General features: G+C 37.9%; 1 protein-coding gene across 1 annotated transcript; it reads left to right on the top strand.

Annotated features, from left to right (window-relative positions):
• The first annotated feature begins 8,556 nt into the window (after nucleotides 1–8,556).
• LOC121761417 (helicase sen1-like) lies at nucleotides 8,557–16,484 on the top strand. Its single transcript, XM_042157066.1, has 7 exons — nucleotides 8,557–11,365; nucleotides 12,231–12,413; nucleotides 12,710–12,805; nucleotides 12,923–13,088; nucleotides 13,314–13,446; nucleotides 13,537–15,303; nucleotides 15,465–16,484. The coding sequence occupies exons 1-7, from the start codon at nucleotides 10,045–10,047 to the stop codon at nucleotides 15,675–15,677; spliced, it is 3,879 nt and encodes a 1,292-aa protein (XP_042013000.1). The 5' UTR covers nucleotides 8,557–10,044; the 3' UTR covers nucleotides 15,678–16,484.
• Nucleotides 16,485–20,427: the final 3,943 nt, after the last annotated feature.

Here is a 20,427-nt window from a genome sequence, read left to right as displayed (position 1 = left end):
AGTTTTAAGAAATGTTAAGAAAAGTGTGTGGAAAAAAGTTAGTGGAATAAGGGTCCCACTTATATATATTAATTTTAAATGAAATGTGAGTGGAATGAGTTAGTAGAAGGGGAGACCCTATTACCATCAAAATAAGATCACTTTTCACTAACTTTTTCAGCTCACTTTCTATGACATTTCTTCCATGTCGGATAAAATGATAACAAATTTTGTGGGAAGGATGGAGTATAGAACAATATCAATTTAATTTGGATGAATTGAATATTTGATAAGTGTAAATGTTCAAACAAACACACGTTCATATGGATTTCGATTTAATGAATAAACGAATCTGTCGGTATATATTTCTTAGTTCGAGCAAAGTTTAGGTTTGGTAGCTAATGGAGGTTGAAATGAAACATATCAATAATTATCAGAAAAGTAATGATATCTATAATTAATAATAAGACATCAAACAAGACCTTCCTCCACATTCATGACGTCCAAAGCCAATTCGGAAGCCACCACTTTCAGTTTTTTCAAGAGCCGCATTATTGATGACGTACAAAGCCAATCCTCGTGATTTCCAAATAATTTACAGACAACTACACCATGCCGGTTGCCATATGTCTGACAATTTCCACGGAGGTCTGTCCCAAGATACTTGCGTCATTACCCTTTATGGCTAAGAACAAAACTGTGAGGGTCTGGCGGTGCATAGCCGAACTCTACATTAGCATAATATTATCCGCTTTGGGCAAAGCCCTCGCGGTTTTGCTATTGAGGTGCTCCCCAAAAGACCTCGTACTAATGGAGTTGGGATAATCCATATATATTGCTTGCAACTTTATTAATTCTCCGGTGTGGATATGGTTTGATCACCAACAAAAACATCTATGGTCACTTAGTTTAATATCTCTCTTACTTTCCTCTTTATTATTTTATTCTTTTCTCAACTTTATTTTATTATTATTTAAATCACTAAATAAAATGTTCTTAAATAATGTGCTGAAAATAAATGTATCAAGTATGGAACAAAGAGATTACCATTATCACAAGTTTTTCTAACGAACTGCATGCTTTAATCAAATAATACACACAATGGGAAGAATACCAGCCACGACATGCATCTCTCTATCAAGCTCCAACTCTAAATGTTTTATACTTAAATTATAACCCGAGAGATTCCATGATTAAGATCCATCAGCAAATTAAAATCATAAATAGTACTCCCTCCGTCCCGCACTACTCGCACTTATTTCCTTTTTGGGCGTCCCAAGTTACTTGCACTCTTTCCATTTTTAGTAAAAAATTTCACCTACAGCCGTCATTTTTGACTTTCCTATACACTCATTCCTTAATATCTCCGAGCCGAAAAGGAAATGAGCGAGTAGCCCGGGACGGAGGGAGTAATTTTATATCTATATACACAGGTGGTACATTGATAGGGCCCTCGAGCATCTAAATCACGCTCAAGTCTAAATCTCTCTCAATCTCCAACGTATCTTTTAATAGTATTTGATTTGATTTTGCATATCTTTTTTAATCTCTTTATTTATTTATTTTACTTGTTTAGCAAGATATGTTTTAGGGTTTAGAATTCTATAAATAATAGAATTCTATAGTATTTTGATTCATTGAGAAATAAAGTATAAACTTATTCTCATTCCCCGGTTCTGATGGAAATCGTCCCCTAACACCTCAACTAGGGTTTATCTTTTCTTCAACTTGTTCATTATTTCGTGGTGCTCAGGCTCGATAGGTCAAGAACCTATCAAAATCACCAGTTGATAGACCCTTGATCTATCGGAGTAGAGCACCAATGATTTGAAATGAGACGAAGAACAAGATAAACCCTAGTTGAGGTGCTATGGGGCAATTTCCGCCAGAATCGGGGAATGAGAATAAGTTTGCACTTTATTTCTCAATTAATCAAAATACTATAGAATTCTACTATTATTTATAGAATTCTAAACCCTAAAACATATATTGCTAAACAAGCAAAATAAATAAATAAAAAGATTATAAAAGATATGCAAAATCAAATCAAATATGATTTAGATGCTCGAGGGCCCTATCATACATACATATATATAATAGTGTTATAGAGCCACTACCTCCTTAGTGCATAATTAGAGACCCAATTTCAACCATTAAATTCTCAGATTTGAAAACACGGAATTTACTATAAGGCCATTTTAGTTCATAGCACTTACGACTTGTTTAATATGAACTACAAAATCCTTGGATTGAACCAAAACACCCTTAAAATGACCTTCGTGTTTTCAAAATCAATCCAATCTCACTTTCCATTTTTGATCTAGTGGTTGAGATTTTGTCTCTAGTTATGCATTAAGATTGATCACTATCCTACGTGTGCATACATAGGATGAAGAAGGAAAAAGTTACCTTAGACAGAGACATATAATTATCCAAAACCGGAGTTGAAAAGTGGAACAGTTGTAGTTGATGGCGTATGCAAGATGGAATGCTGGCAAGGAGATCAGCCAGCATGGGTTGATCAAAACTTTCTTTAAAATCGAGTTTGGTAAGCTTCGGAATGTTACTAATTTGGACAGCACATCCACGGCTCAAACCATGGATAGTCAAAAAAACTAGGCTTATCGTGTCGCGGATCACAATGGATTCAGCTCCCCAAACGCAGGAAATGTTTACAAGTTTCAATTTGGGGTGACCAACAATTGAGACATTTCTCAACTCCCAAGATGATTCAATTTTCAAACGTTCAAGAGCAAGACAATTGGAGACCAAAAACTCAAGGCCTTGATCCGACAATTTAATGCTAGCTAGATATAAATCTTTAATGCATTCGAGACCATTTGTACTTGGAAGTCCAAAAAATGGACCCTTGTGACCCTAACCGGGGCTCATCCAGGCACGACCCAAAGTCACCTTGGGCTCTGATACCACTTGAGACCATTTGTACTTGGAAGTCCAAAAAATGGACCCTTGTGACCCTAACCGGGGCTCATCCAGGCACGACCCAAAGTCACCTTGGGCTCTGATACCACTTGTTAGGATCGTCGACTGCAACATTAGTTTGATATTGTCCGTTTTGGGTCAAGCCCGCACGGATTTGTTTTTAGGTCACTCCCAAAAGGCCTCAAACTAATTGGGGGTTGGACATGATTATATACACCTTCCAACTTCTCTCACTCATCCGATGTGAGATGGGTTTGTACCCAACAACATCTAAATTTTCGGAAAACAAGACGATCTAAGTAGTGATGCGGGAGATGTTGCCAACGAGTTGATAGTATGCTAGTCGAAACAGCTTCTTGAACGTTCAGTCGAGAAATTATAGATATCAGAATATCGGTGGGCAATTCGCTAATTCTATCTTCACGCACAATCTACAAAATTTGACCTACTATAATACATAATCTATGTATGCAATAATTAGACATACGTATAAATCTTAATGTTAAGAAACATACCTTGTACAAACTTGATTTACTAGGCTTCATCATAGGTTTAGGAAGACTGATGAAGAAAGGCAGTGGAAAAGAAGAAAAGGAGAATAAAAAAAATCTGGGTTTAGGAAGGTAAAAAGAATCCTTAAAAAATTATACCGACATCGACAATAACTAGGAAGACAAACTTTAACAAAGAGAAAACCAAATCTTGAGTGGCAAGAATCAAATATTGTGAATTGAGAGAAGTTAATTGGAAAATACTAAAATAAAAAGGAGAAAGCGGCATGAGTTAATGCAAAACTAATATATTATAGAATTTATTTATTGCTTTAAATTTATGAAATTTTGAAAGAATGTAAATTGCATATTACCTTTAAAGATCATAACTTTATCCACAAACTCTTACGAAATTCGATAAAAAAAAATCATAATAATGTTTGGCATTAATTTATTAATTTTGGGTATGTTTGTGTTGATCCAAAATTTACTATCCTCATACAAAGCTATTAATTAAAACATCTCAAAATATATTAGTAGGCTAATGTTAATTAATTAGTATTTTGTCCGGTATATATTGATTAATGAGTACGCGATATACTATAACCGCTGAAATAATAGTGCCCACATTTACCAAACCTATATCTATCAGACTGTAATACAGTACTACTAATTTTTAAGAAAATTGTACTAGTAGATTAATTGATTGGACTGCAATTAAAAATTGTTAATATATAATTTTATTATTTTAACATAATTAATCAGCTTTATCTGTGCCAGCTACGGTCAAACTATTCCTATGAAGGGATAATCACCGTGCCGTACACTTGAAATCTCCTTTCTACCCCTAAATCCTCTCCCCCCAATAACTGGAATAGCAGCAAAATACCATTTTCACCCTCTCAATTCTCAAATCATTGATTCCATTATAAAGTAAGTTCCAAAATTCCAATTATGCAAAAAACGTTTGAAAAGTCCTAAATTCCATAAAAAAAACTCATAAATTTACTATTTATATTATAGTAGTACAATGTTATTTAGTCATTATTCTTTATTAAAAGCTATGTAATTTTCATCGTGAGATAATTAGAAAAATATATCAAAATTATGATATTATCAATTACTCATATTTTTTAATACTAATGAATGGGATAATTGCACAATAAATAGTAAATGGGCTAGAACGTTATATTTAAAAGTATATGGGTGAAGGGTCGTCACTGAGTTTGTCACCTTAATCCCAAATTGAGACTGAATATGGACCCTTTGATCCAAAAATCAAATGCTGGGATTGAATAAAAAAATATCAATAAATAGTAGACAAAATATCAACAAAAAGGTAATATCGCCATTATGTTATCATATGATAATTTTTGTGAGTATTTTTTTATATCATCGTAGTGTATTACAAATATCAAGAATATGACATGAGAATATCAAACTGCTGAATATTAGATTGATGGGATATAGTATGAACTGGATTCTAAATATAAGTATGAAAATAGTGTAACATAGAGTGCAATAGTTTCACAACGATGATTATTAATTTTGGATAAATTCACTAGCTATTACTTAGTATATTATTAAAATACTCCTTCTAGCAATTCTTATTGTAATATTTTAGTACTATTAAATATTTATAACTAATTATAATTTGTCTAAAAGGCTTTTGTATAATGATAACATGATTTCTAAACAAAGAATACAAACAATCATATACACTCTAAAAATATCTAAGCTTATAGTAGCGCATTGTCGATACATGTAAATCAAAGAACAATAATATTATCCATAAAATAATAAATATTCTTTTGTATGAAAAGTTATATTTCGATAATTACAATACCATGCTACATTAATGAAGATCAAATGTCTAGAAATATTGCGTTGTTATGATTATGATTTAAAAAATCATGTTACAAGAGGTTCTATTTCTCTTTTCACACCGGCCACATATTCAACATAACTTTTAACGACATTAATAATAACAGTATTTTATAACATAAGACCTATTAACCTATTATCAAATTCTTACAAATAAATAAACTCAAAATTTAAAGGCCGCATTGAACAACATTCATAATAACAATATTTTATGACATAGGTTTATTATAATTTTTTTATAAATAAATACACAGAAATTTTAAAAAACTGAATCGCCATGAACTCGACTCCCAAACTTTTTTTCAAGGATAATGGTATATTTAATTATAGTAGTACTCCAATCCTCTACTCTACGTGAATATTGGTATATACAAGCTGCACCGAAACAATAATTACTCAATTTAATGGAATAGTTGACATATAGATCAAATTCTAACAAAATTTATTTGTTATTATAAATAATTTCAAATGCAATCCACACAACTCAAAAAACTCTAATATAGCATTTACCAACTGACTATATATAATTCATATAATTATTCAGCTTGTATTTTCAAATAAGTTCTACAATATTAAAAATACTTTAAATTATTAATTTTATCTAAAGCTTTAATATTCCAAATTGATAATTAATTCATAAATTTCCGAAGTTCATGATTGACGCTCGAAACAACCAACGCCCCTCCAACAAACATTTTAGAGCATCCGCAGCGGTGCTCGCTGGGACGGACGGCATCCGTGCCACTGGCGCGGCACCGCTGTCGCAGCTGCCACGGCGCTGCTCGATGCATCGAGCACGTCCGTGCCGCTGAGCAGGCTACATGGCGCGTTTCTATTGGCCAACGGATTATCAGTTGGAAATTCATTTTTTAAAATCGAAAATAATACCAAAAATAAAAAAAACTCAAACCCTATCAAATGGATTTCACCGATATCATGGCGGAAGCGGAGCGCGAAGAACAAGAATACTATGAACAATATCTTGCTGCCTATGAAGCCTATGTCGCCATCACTACCCCCGCCCCTCATCCTCGACCAACTAGATCAATTCGCCGCTACATCCCTCGTGGCCGGGAGGGAGCCAACGAAAGGCTCGTTGCCGACTATTTTTCCGACCAGCCGCGGTTTCCGGAAGATTACTTTCGGAGCTATTTTTGCATGTCAAAACGGTTGTTTATGCGTATTGTCAACACATTGTCCACCCGTGTTGAATACTTTCAATCAAGTAGAGACGCAACTGGTCGGCAAAGTCTCTCGGCGTTGCCGAAGTGTACTTGTGCCATCCGACAACTTGCTACTGGGCAAACAGCTGACCTCTTCGACGAGTATTTGCATGTTGGTGAGTCAACTGGAATCCTATGCCTTAAAAAATCTTGCGACGACGTTCGTTCTGCTTTCGGTGAGGATTTCCTTCGGGCACCCACCACCGATGATTGTCAACGGTTGCTTCGTCTTCACGAAACAGTCCACAGTTTTCCCGGTATGCTTGGCAGCATTGACTGCATGCATTGGAAGTGGAAGAATTGTCCGACTGCTTGGATGGGGCAACACTTAAGCGGCCACAAAGGCGGCGGCCCAACACTTATCCTTGAAGCGGTCGTCGACTACCGCCTATGGATTTGGCATGCATATTTCGGTATTGCCGGATCCAACAACGACTTGAATGTGCTCTATTCTTCACCACTCTTCAATGATGTTTTGAATGGTGTAGCACCGATGATCGACTTCACCATCAACGGAAATGCATACCACATGGGTTACTATCTCGCCGATGGTATCTACCTAAGGTGGTCGACTTTCGTGAAGACGTTCAACAATCCGCAAGACCCGAGATGAGTTCTTTTTGCTCAGCGTCAAGAGTCTGCTCGGAAAGACGTCGAAAGAGCTTTTGGGGTCCTTCAAGGCCGATTCAACATTGTGATGCCCCGTCTCGGCTGTGGTATGTTAAGAATATCGGCGACATCATGTACACGTGTATTATCTTGTATAACATGATTATAGCTGACGAAGGACCGAGGGCTGCTAACTTTTACGACGAGGATGAAGCCGGAAGCTCAACCGCGAGGTCTCCCCCACGCCGATGTGTGCATACGACGGTGGGCGATGATAGAAATCCATGGGTTCCATCCTAAAACCAATTGGTGATAGGAGGAGGGGTCCATGAGACTTATATACTAGTTTCAGTTTTATCTTGACACCGATGTGGGACAGTTATATGTTATATTTTTAGTTTCAATTGCCAACACCCTCCCTCAAACCCTTCAAGGTGAACCTTGGAGGGGTTGGACTTTTTTCTAATCGATTGGACAATCAGCCCAATTTTTTTTCGATCGAGTGGACCACTTGGCCCAAATTTTTAAATCCAGATATACTGCTGGGTCAGTCATTTTTTCGGTTTCGGCCCAGATATACTGCTGGGTCAGTTAAATTTGACCCACAGTCAGCGACCCGCTCTGATACCATGATAGAAATCCATGGGTTCCATCCTAAAACCAATTGGTGATAGGAGGAGGGGTCCATGAGACTTATATACTAGTTTCAGTTTTATCTTGACACCGATGTGGGACAGTTATATGTTATATTTTTAGTTTCAATTGCCAACAGGCGAGAGGATCGAAACAAGAAACACAATGCGCGATACCCGAACCCACACTGAGCTACATGACGACTTAATCAAACACATTTGGGTGAAATTCGGTCACGAGTAGTGAGTTTTTTTAATTTTATGAATTTAATTATGTAATTTTAATTTTTTTTAATTTGTAATAGTATTCCGGGTATTTTTAATGCATTTTAATATTATGGAAACGTTTTTATTTAAATTGAATAATAGAATGGTGGGACCCTTGTTGTGCTCTTGCCTAAAAGTAAGGAGTGAAAAAGTAATAAAAGTGAGTCTGGCCCACATCCGTGCTCTTTGGCAAGAGCACGGATGGGGATGCTCTTATGACCGTGTTGTGAAATTACCAAAACACCCATCCGCTTAATTTTCGATTAGAATTTGAACTTCTGGCTACCGGCTTAGCCCGTAGCCGGTGACTTCACCCTTTTCATTTCCTATAAATACCCCTCAACGCCATCTCTTTTGTTTCCCATTCGCTCTCTCTCTCCTCTGTCGCCGTATATAGATACAACTATGCATACAGAACCATGTCACATAAAAATTAGCAATTTACTATATTCAATTTATTATTAGTATTATTATATTCATATATTTTCCCCTCTCTCTAGATTTGGTATCCTTTTGAGGTAAAATCTTCTCACTCATCCTGACTTTTTCCCTCTCTCGCTTCCCTCTGCTGATAATTTGCATGGAGAAAAGGAAAGGATTGCTAATTCGATTACAACGATGGATTAATTATATTGATTGGGAAATAGATCGCTAATTAATTTCATGTGTAATTCGTTTACACTATTTAGATTGGCTAATTCGGCAGTGGAGCTATTTTCGATCTGGACTAGAGAGTTTTTCTGTGTGTTTTCTGGTTGAATTAGGGATTGTGTATTATTCATTTGCTGGTAAATTAGCTCTCTATCTGTTGTTTGTTTGTGTTGGTGATTGTATTTGTATTCAATTAGTGTTTTGTTTGTGATTAGTTGGGAGGAGTGTGGATTTGAATGTTGAGCTTGAGTTTATCATAATGGGAGACTGGTACTGAGTATTATGTATATGATGTATCAGTGGAGCTGAAAGTGATTTAGGATTGCACGGATATTTTTTGTTCTCAATATTTTTCCTTAAATGTTTAATTGGAGGTTATTTGGTGTATATCAGGCTTAATAGGGACGGATTGTAAATAAATTATGTAGGATCTACTTTTTATTGTCAAACTTTGGTTATTAGGGATCCATATATGTAGTCTTGATTACAGGTTGTTCGTGTTTTTGTTTTTTCGGTTGTTTTTATTTGCTTATATCAGAATGTACCGATCTGGTTGTTTTTATTTGATTGTAATTTCGAAAGTCTTCATGCAGTGCTGATTCAGTGAAGGAATATGACCTTTAAATTTTCGTGTCTCTAATGTTTCTGACTCTGTGTATTTATACAGGACTGTGTGTATTTAACTATTTATACAGATTACCCTTATTTTTTCTAGTCCAGCTTGTTGTTTGATTCATGTTTATGTTTATGCATAGGCCAGATGGTATGTGTACTTGTTATACTATGCACATTTACTGTTTGATTCGAACACATTATTAAGATGAGACGCTTATGGTGGATACTGTATAAATATGAACAGTGTGCGCATATGCTTTAGATGGCTGTTACCATTCTTCCTCTTGCCTATATCATATGCAGTGATGCAATTAGGCTTTATTTTCTCTGTTATCATGTGTCTGTAGGTGTGTTTGTTTTGTGTTTCTAAGCCTTGTTGTATGTCAATTTCCAGCTTACTTGCACAGTAATTGATGTAACTTTGTCTAGTGGGTTAGATGGGTTAGAAAACATTTTCAAATATGAACAGTTCAAATACCTTTTTAATGCATTTCCCAATGATTCTTTTGCCCCTCATTTGTGATAATTAATTTATGTGCATGCATACACCGGTACTTACTCATTTTCTCTTCCATCTTTGTTGCAGAAGGTGCTTTTGTTGTTTATGTGGCCATTCAAAAGGTCCAATATATCTGCCAATTGCCACTTTGATGAGCTTACAGTGCATGCTTATGAATATAATTTATCTGATAAAATTGCTAGTAAACATATTTGGACATTTTTGTTTGCTTGTATGCAACTTCTGGCAAAATGGGCTCCAAAGGAAGGCTGCTATTTGATCTTAATGAACCACCTGCTGAAAATGAGGATGATAATAATAATGATAGTGTTATTTGCTTCCAGCCTCAGAGGGCTATCCCTTCGATTACTGCACCAACTGACTTGTTTGTGGCATCTGCGGGTCCTCAAGGCATAGTAAATAACAATGCTTTCTCCCATGCTTCTTCTGTATCTGGTTTCCAGCCTTTCGTCAGGTCTAAAGTTGTTCAGGGACCTGATGTTTCTGATGAAAAAAAGAGTTTCATTGATGTGCTTACCAATGTTGCTCCTTCATCCAAGTCGAGTAATGGCCAGGCTATGAAGGCCTCACCAATTGTACAATCAGGTTTAGATGTTCAGGATGCGGAGAAGGAAGAAGGGGAATGGTCTGATGCAGAGGGCTCAGATGGTGCTTACAAAAGAAATGGTCTTCGCGAAGAATCAACTGGTGCTACTGATGAACAGGCTTTGGAGAAAAGCACAGTTGAGATGATTGAGAACAATGTCCATGCTCCAGGTGTTGATACTATATCTCCTAATCATGATGTAAAGAATGAAAATGGTGGCCCTTGGGAGAAGAATCCAGAAACAAATGATAACAAAGGTGATGCATCCATGGATGGTTCGGAAGAATCTGCTCCTGTACCAAAACAAAGAGAAGTTAAAGGAATTGAAGCTAATCATGCATTGAAGTATGGAAATAGTATTGGAAAGCGTCCTAAGCTGGACCAGCATAAGGAAGCAATGTTAGGGAAGAAGCGCAGCAGGCAGACCATGTTTCTCAAATTAGAAGATGTTAAGCAAGCTGGTGTTTTGAAGTCCTCGACTCCTAGAAGGCAGATTCCTGCACCAACTATAATCCGGACTATGAAAGAAACCTGCCCTACTCAGGGATCTGCTGAACGTGGGGATAAGCAAAGTCAGCCTGTAGTTAGAGATGCGAAACAAGCTGATCTGTTGAGCAATGAAGGAAATAGTTTTGTGGAGTCAAATGAGTGTAAGTCTGAGAGTAATGATGACCATAGTTCTGGCTCTACTGGAGCTCATAGGAAGTTCAATGCTGTGACTGATGCTTTATCAGAAGGACAAACACCACTGTTTCGGAAGCTGCCTCCTGACACAAGGCAACATAAGAATTCGCAGTTCACTGGTAGGAAACCAGCTATTACCAGCCAGAATTTGGTTGATTCTAAATTAGCTACTAAAAAGCTACCTACCAAGAAGCAAACTTCCATAAGCAACCAGTATCAAGATTCTTCAGTGGAACGCCTTCTGCGTGAGGTTACAAATGAAAAATTTTGGCATCATCCAGGTATCTAAATACAAACTCGTTGATACACTAGTCTGCTGCTAGTCATCTTTCTTAGGCTGACTTACCCTTTATGTTTAAGTATTCTTTCTTCCAGTATGTAAAATTTTTATTTGTGCTAGTTGCTCTGATTGAGTGCATAGTTAGTAGGATAGTTTTGAACTAAAAAGAATGAATCACTTTTAGTGGAGTTCTATTCAGAATATTTCTGCTTTTGGCCAATCATCAGTACATTATGAGCCACCTTTCAGTGTGATTATACTTGTTATGAGCTGATTGAACATTCTGTGCTTTTCTTGATGCTTATGGTCAAAACTTGGAATTAATAATTATGCTACCTTCGGCATGTATACAACTATGGTGATGCCTTCGGTTAACATTTGCTGATTTATTCATTGATCCTCTTGATGGGCATTTGTTGATTTGTTTCAGCTTTCACTTTCTTTCCTTAATTTTGACATCTTCTAGTGAAGTAGAAGTGTAATTTTGTGGCAGTTTACCGTAAAATATGACATAGATTATGGACCCTTTAAACTGTGGCAATCTGATTAGTTTTGTGAACATGGTGTAATGTTAAAAGCTTTCTTTCTTGTTTTTCATTATTGAATATCTTCTCAAGTTTGGCTTTCTAGAACGCAATGTTGATCAACTAGAGTTCATTGAACCTCTTAAAATTTGAAACTGGAACTGAAACTGAAACCGGAACTGAAACCAAATAACCCCTTCAGCTTTAGCTAGTACTTTTGTGAAATATGAATCTCATAGTATCTGCTACCTAGGGTTATTGCTTTCTTATTATTTAAGATAAAATATTATCTCCGGCATGTCATATTTTGTTCACTTATATGTACTTGTTTATTTGTAACAGAGGAAGAGGAGCTTCAACGTGTTCCGGGTAGCTTTGATTCAGTTGAGGACTATATCAGGGTATTTGAGCCCCTGCTTTTTGAAGAATGCCGGGCACAGCTTTATAGTACCTGGGAGGAGTCATTAGAAACAGTTCCAAATCATGTTAGGGTATGCATAAAAAGCATTGAACGACGGGAAAGAGGTATTGTTCTAACTTTATCTCATACTAATTCTTTGTATAACGTCTTATTAGTTATTGTATCTTTCTTCTTTCTCAACGTCATTAGTTATGGTCCCCCTGTTTGAATAATGTTTTTGGTTTCTCTTGCTGTCTCTCTTCCACTCTACATTGAAGCAAAAGAAGCAAGTATTTTTCATATATTCTTACTTGTTTTAAATTCCCTGTCCCCTCCTGGCAGATCTTTAATCTTAGCTCTTGGAGATTTTTCTTCCCTCTAGCTGCTCAAGTGTGTTATTTTTCTGTTTTTGGATTTTCAGGATGGTTTGATGTGATTCTTACTCCACCACATGAATACAAATGGACATTCAAAGAAGGAGAAGTTGCAGTTCTTTCATCCCCCAGGCCCGGAGCAGGTAAATTCTGCTGTTAATCCTCTTGTTTTATTCTTTCCTGTAATTTAGATAAACATTAGTTTGATGCGATTTTTAAACTGAGCTATATTTCTAACGTGCTATCTCTGGATGATCCAGTTCATATTAGGAGGAATAATAGTTCCATGGCTCTAGAAGATGAGGAGAAGCCTGAAGTTAGTGGCCGTGTAGCTGGGACAGTCAGGAGATATATACCTATTAATACCAGAGAGTACACTGGGGCAATCCTTCACTTTTATGTTGGAGATTTATATGATTCTAACAGGTGTGCCATCCCTGTCACTTGTACCATTTGTCGTTTTTTTGGTGGTACTTTGTACTCAATGTTGTAGAATTGATTTGGCTAGGTTAGAGCAATTAGTGTATCTAAGCTGTCTAATTTCTGGCTCAGGAACTTACGATAGTTTGGCTAGGTTGGAGCAATTGGTGTATCTAGGCTGTCTAATTTCTGGCTCAGGAACTTACGATATATTTATTGTTTGTATTTTAGCAAGATCGATGATGACCATATTCTGCGGAAGCTCCATCCTGGGGCTGTATGGTACCTGACTCAGCTTGGTTCTCTCGCAACCACACAGCGGGAATACGTTGCTCTGCATGCATTTCGTCGTCTTAATATGCAGGTTTGGTTCGAACTTCAAAACTAGTTTGTGCGGAGAATGGCATGTATGATTTAAATTGTTTAACGTGATGATTGCTGATACCTCATGCAGATGCAGAATGCTATTCTTCAGCCCAGTCCAGACCAGTTCCCAAAATATGAAGAACAGCCACCTGCTATGCCTGATTGCTTTACTTCAAACTTTGTTGAACACCTTCGTAGAACTTTTAATGGACCCCAGTTAGGTGCGATTCAATGGGCTGCAACACATACAGCTGCTGGTACATCAAATGGCATGACAAAGAAATCAGAGCCATGGCCCTTTACTTTGGTCCAGGGTCCTCCCGGCACCGGTAAAACGCATACTGTTTGGGGAATGCTTAATGTGATCCACCTCGTCCAGTACCAGCACTACTATACAGCATTGCTAAAGAAACTGGCACCTGAAAGCTATAAGCAGATTAATGAGGCCAACTCAGACAGTGTGGCCTCTGGTTCTATTGATGAAGTTCTGCAGAGTATGGATCAGAATCTATTCCGGACACTTCCAAAACTTTGCCCAAAGCCCAGAATGCTCGTGTGTGCTCCTTCAAATGCGGCAACTGATGAGTTGCTTTCACGTGTGCTTGACCGTGGATTTATTGATGGAGAAATGAAGGTTTATCGACCCGATGTTGCTCGAGTCGGTGTGGATTCTCAGACTAAAGCTGCTCAGGCAGTTTCTGTGGAACGAAGGACCGAGCAACTTTTATCCAAAAATCGTGATGAGGTCCATGGATGGATGCACAGTTTGAGGATTCGTGAAAATCAGTTATCTCAGCAAATTGCTTGCCTTCGAAGAGAACTTAATGCTGCTGCAGTTAATGGACGTGCACAGGGATCTGTTGGTGTTGATCCTGATGTTCTTCTGGCAAGAGATCAAAACCGAGATGCATTACTCCAAAACCTTGCGGCGGCTGTAGAAAATAGAGATAAAACTCTGGTTGAGATGTCCCGACTTCTCATTGTGGAAGCTAGATTTCGAGCTGGTAGTAACTTTAATTTGGAGGAAGCACGAGCAAATCTGGAGGCAAGTTTTGCCAATGAAGCTGAAATTGTTTTCACCACTGTCTCGAGTAGTGGACGCAAGTTGTTCTCTCGTCTAACTCATGGCTTCGACATGGTTGTCATTGATGAAGCAGCACAGGCTAGTGAAGTGGCAATTCTACCTCCACTTTCTCTTGGTGCAGCTCGTTGTGTTCTTGTAGGGGATCCCCAGCAGCTACCGGCCACTGTTATTAGTAAGGCAGCCGGAACCCTGCTGTATAGTAGAAGCCTGTTTGAGAGGTTTCAGCAGGCAGGCTGCCCAACAATCCTTTTATCTGTGCAATATAGAATGCATCCTCATATTAGGGATTTTCCTTCGAGACACTTTTACCAAGGTCGTCTTACAGACAGTGAGAGTGTCATTAATTTGCCAGACGAAAAATATTACAAAGATCCTCTACTGAGGCCTTATATCTTTTTTGATATCAGTCATGGGCGTGAGTCCCATCGGGGGAGTTCCGTGTCTTATCAAAATACCCAAGAAGCACAGTTTTGCGTTCGTTTATATGAGCACCTTCAGAAGTCTATAAAATCATTGGGCATTGGGAAAGTGTCTGTTGGCATCATTACTCCATATAAGCTGCAGTTGAAATGTCTCCAAAGGGAGTTCAAGGATGTTCTGAATTCAGATGAAGGAAAAGACATCTATATTAATACAGTGGATGCGTTCCAAGGCCAAGAACGTGATGTCATAATTATGTCTTGTGTGCGCGCATCGAGTCATGGAGTTGGGTTCGTTGCGGACATCCGTAGGATGAATGTTGCTCTTACTCGAGCGAGAAGAGCTCTCTGGGTAAAATTCTTCTTCCCTTCTTCGTTTCATTTTCCCTTTTTTTCCTGTTCTCCTCTGTTCCTTTTCGTGTAATGTTTATAAGTAATCATAAACCATCTCATGGCCAGCCGCGGGCTATGAAGACACGTATTTGAGTTTTAACGCTGTTTCCCTACTCACAGGTAATGGGAAATGCAAATGCGCTGGTGCAGTCTGATGATTGGGCTGAGCTAATTGATGATTCCAAAGCACGAAGCTGTTACTTAGACATGGATTCTCTGCCTAAAGAGTTTATCCCCGAGACTCCTGCCTATGGCGCTTTTCCCTCCAAGCTTGCTGGTGGGAGGGGCTTGAGATCTGGGCCAAGATATAGACCATATGATTCGCAAGTATAGTCCGGATGTGGCACACCGTTGGAAGAAGATGGAAAAATCGAACATCTTTAAAATTCCAAGGAATGGCGCTTAAGGCCAGGTGCAGATTCGATGGATGACTTTGATCAATCTACCGACAAATCTCGAGATGCCTGGCAACCCGGCATACAAAAGAAGCAGAATACCACTGGTATTCTTGGAAAACGAGATGTGAATATGGTTGTGGTCTTGAAAGTACTATTCAAAAACCATTGATAAAGCCGGTTAGTGCCCAGGAGAGGAAGGGGTTCGAGCGAATGAACCCAACTTGGGGCAATGTCAGGAAGATGGGCTTCGTCGTCAAAAACATATCTATGAAAAACGAGGCTACTTGGTGTGGACCTTTGCGTTTTGGCAAGATAACATTGAGCTTGCAGTTCGCTTGGTCACCTCAATACGTTGCTAGTGTCCGGGTGAGCGAAGTGAAATCCCTTCCTCAGGTACTGATTAGATCTCCTCATTGAGTTTCTTGAGGTGGATTATCTAATTCGTTTGCAGCTCAACACGTATCTAGCAACGTATGACCATGGTTAAACAGAGCTGTCGGGAACCGGCTCCTCTTTGATGCGGGGAAATGGAATATATTTCCAGGAGGGCTGGTGACCGATAGTCGGAATCTTACTGCATATTCGCAATGATCGCCGGAGATGTGAATCGGCTTAGTTTTTCCACACCGGAAAAGGCGTTGTATAGAATGTAGTTGCGCTAGGAAAATTCTTTTAAAGATGAAAAAAGGACTATCATAAAAAAATTTGAATTAATCCAAATGATTGATTTCTTTTAGTTACACATTCTCTGTTTCCAGTTTCCCTATAAATTTCATTCATTCCTTTTACTTGTATACGTTTAACACCATCTGTTGACATATATTTGAAATCAATCTCTCTCTGTTTCCAGAATCCTAGGCCCAATCTACCAGTACTACTACAATAAAACACGAACTTAAAAATTCATATAATTGTGTTGAAAATTAAAAAAAAATCAAAATTGAAATATTTATGATATCTACAGCACACAATATTTATTTTAAATAATAAAAATATAAGCACAACATATTAGTTGAAATATGAAACAATTAGTTTTGAAAAACAAATAACAATAATTAATAATATTTTAAAAAAGAAAAGAACAGAAAAAAGGCCTCAGATCAAAAGCAAGGAAAAAAAAGAAAGAAACAAAAAGTCCAAAGAAAGAGTAAAAAGAGAAAAATAAAGAAAGAGGAAAGCGAACAATGGACAAGGATGCACTTTCCCAATCGGACAATCGGTGTGCCCAAATTGGGCTTCTAAAGCGAGTCACGAGAGTGACGTGAGGAGAGGCAAAAATATAGTATAAACAAATTTTGAAGTATTGAAAAGGGGCATTAAAATAGTTATTGATATGAAGTTTTGAAAATGGGCATTTGCCCCACCAAGGTACCATGTAGATCAGCTTATGCGAGTGTATCGAACATATACATGTCAACATGTGACTGATTCGAGAACCATTACGTGTGTGCAACAACTTCATGAGAAACTGTTTAGCTTTTTCATCCGAGAAAACATGCTCGTCTCTTCTCTCCATGCGGAACCGGAACCGAACCGTGAGGCTATTTCACGGTTCCGGTTCCGAACCGCCGGTTTTCGGACGGTTTTCACGGTTCCGGTTCGAAAACCGGCGGTTTTCACGGTTCGTTTTTTTTTGCTATGTAATTTGAAATTTGGACTTATACAATAAATTGGAACAAGACAATGGATAATTTAAATTAAAATAAGATGAATAAGGTGAAAATCATATCAATTTTATTGAATTTGAGTTGTAACGGACAATGATACATTACAATTTACAATACATATACAACATACAACAATGTAATATAATTTACAAGTGTCGTCGGAACATAAATAAAAAAACATGAAATGGGGGGAAAAAGGAAAAAATTGAAAAGGGCTTGAGCTCAACTTAAACTTTCAAAGTTAAACTTTTCAAATTTAAGTTGAGTTGCCTACGTATCCACAATTTTATTGAGGAATCAAAGCTCACGTAGTTCTCTTACCTTGCTTACCTTTTTGGTCGGCCGTGCTCGCCATTCACCCCCCGGTCATTGATATTGTTGAGCGCCCTCGCTTCCGACCTCGTCATCGCCTTCGGTGGAAAAGTCTTCACCATCACTCTCTACACGGAAGTTAAAATCCGGCTCTTGTGCTCTCATGTCTGCCTTTGCCCAATCATCAAGTAACATAGTGGCTTCCATATTTTTGGCTGAGAGATTGCTCCTTTTGCCGTCTAGGACACAACCGCCGACACTAAAAGCTTGCTCAACGGCGATGGTGGAAGCGGGAACAGCGAAAATCTCATTAGCCATTATCGAGAGTATCAGAAACTCTTTGTCATGTGTTCCCCACCAATTAAGGACGTCAATTTGTTAAGTAGAAGGACATGCATCTTGAAAAATAGAGCGCGATTCCAAATATATATCTAACTCACTAGTAGCTCTAGTCCTATTGGTTGTAGCACCGTATAGATCTTGCAATTGTGATACTACGTCTGGATCAATCATGACATTGCTATAGTTCCCGCCACCAAAATCAAATGTCGAAGGACTAGGAGGAGCACGTACCTGGTGAGTGATGTTATATCGCATTTCATATTCCGCATAGAGAGCACGAAGTGCACTATCTAACCTTAGTTTGATTTCATCAACATTCAGAAGACTTAGTTCGAAGCATTCTCCTCTTGTCTAGCCCATTTCGCGAAGTTGAGAAAAATCCAAATCATGCAAACAACCATAGTACATGCCTAAAATTTTATGAACACCATGCAACTTCCACTATGGATCCAAGTATTTTGCAATCAAAAACACATTTGGAATACGCGCAAAATATTTTAACCATTTTTCAACCATATAAAACAAAATAACATTCAACTCTATGAATTGAGTATTTTTCACACATGTCTTAAAACCAATTGCCACATACATGCAATGCTCCAAAACGCGCATAGAAGTAGGATAATAAACACCGGATAATTTAACAGTGGCATTTTTGAAAGCTTGGAATAATCGAAACAAATCCATGTTGTGGTCCCAACAAAAGGGTATCAAAAGCAAATCAGAAGGAACATGCAGACAAGTTCTAAAAAAATCACATAAATATTCAATGTGGTTCAATGTCGACTCCAACATATCGTACGTCGAGTTCCAACAAGTTGAAATATCCAAACGAAAATTGGTGTACCTGCACTGCTTGCTATGACAATATTTCTTCCAAGCTCTACCAACAGGAGCTTTGTTATGAATCAACTTAACAACCGTTCCAATAGGATCAACATACTTTTGTCACAAATCGATCGCATCATCTTGAACACACAAATTCAAAATATGGGCAATACATCGCACATGAAAATATTTGTCATCAATAACAGGTGAACATGCACTGATGAGTTCATCTATACTAGCAGTGTTAGAGCTTGCATTATCAAAACCAACGGACAAAATTTTATTGATCAATTGAAATTCATTCAAAACTTGAATTATCAATTGAGCAATTGCTTGTGCAGTGTTTGGTGCGGAAAATTCCCGAAATGCAATCAAACGTTTGTTTAAAGTCTAACTGTGATCAACGAAATGCACAGTGATGCCCATATATGAATTTTTGCAAAAACAATCAGTCCACACATCAGAGCAAATCGAAACTTTAACAATAAACGTACCTAATTGCACCTTCTTTTCCATGCATTGTCTAACAACAGCTCGAGTCATAGAAGTTCGACTCAATTTTCTTACAGCGGCATTATAAACTTGTCGCATACTCGACTCAAACGCATCGCTATCAAAAGCATTGAACGGAAAATGTTTCATCACGGCAAATCTAGACATCACATTAAGAGCATTTTTGTGATCATATTTTAAAAGAGTATTGCTACACATACCTAATGTTTGGGATGAACCCGTCCCACTCCCGGTCCCGACTCCATGTTGAAAGTTGAGTTGAGTTTGGGTTGGAGCGATACCAAACTCGACCGGATGCGCTTTCTCCATGTGACGGGTAAATGTACAATATCCTCCACCCTTTCGGAATGTGTATACGTTTTCGCAATAGTTGCAATACATATTATAAGTGTCCGGATCGGTACTATCTCGTACCTTCTTGAAATGTTTCACCATGATGTTTGAGGTTAAAGACCTTTCAATTGGTTTAGGAGGTTGAGGAGGGTGTCCACGACCACGACGACTCCTTGGTGGTGGTGGGGGTGGCATTTCTTGAACCTCTTCCGCCTCTTCCTCCTCATCCTCCTCCTCGTCATCATCATCATCATCATCATCATCATCATCATCATCGTCATCAAGATTCACAGGGGTTGGAATTTGTTGAGAATAGGCACCGGGACCGGGAGCACCACTACCGGTACCAACATAAGCATCGACGCCACCACCATATCCACGTCCGCCTTGGGATTGAGAGCGAGAGAGAGCAATAGCATTGGCCATATCTTGATCTTCTCGAATCTACACAATAATATTTGTATTGTAAATATCAAATAGAACTATGAACAATAATGTAATGTAATTCATAATTGATAATATTAGTATATAATAATTATTAACCTGCCACACATCCATGTTCCTTTGCGAAATCTCATCAACAACGGATTTTCGACTTGGTCTCTTGAACTTTCCCTTTCCCTTATCAACACGACCTTATCGGGATGAAGACATCTTGATAGTAACAAATTATATAGTAGAAATATAGAA

The sequence above is a fragment of the Salvia splendens genome, chromosome 13 (assembly GCF_004379255.2).
Source record: "Salvia splendens isolate huo1 chromosome 13, SspV2, whole genome shotgun sequence".
Taxonomy (NCBI): domain Eukaryota; kingdom Viridiplantae; phylum Streptophyta; class Magnoliopsida; order Lamiales; family Lamiaceae; genus Salvia; species Salvia splendens.
This window is presented reverse-complemented; position numbering and strand designations above follow the sequence as displayed.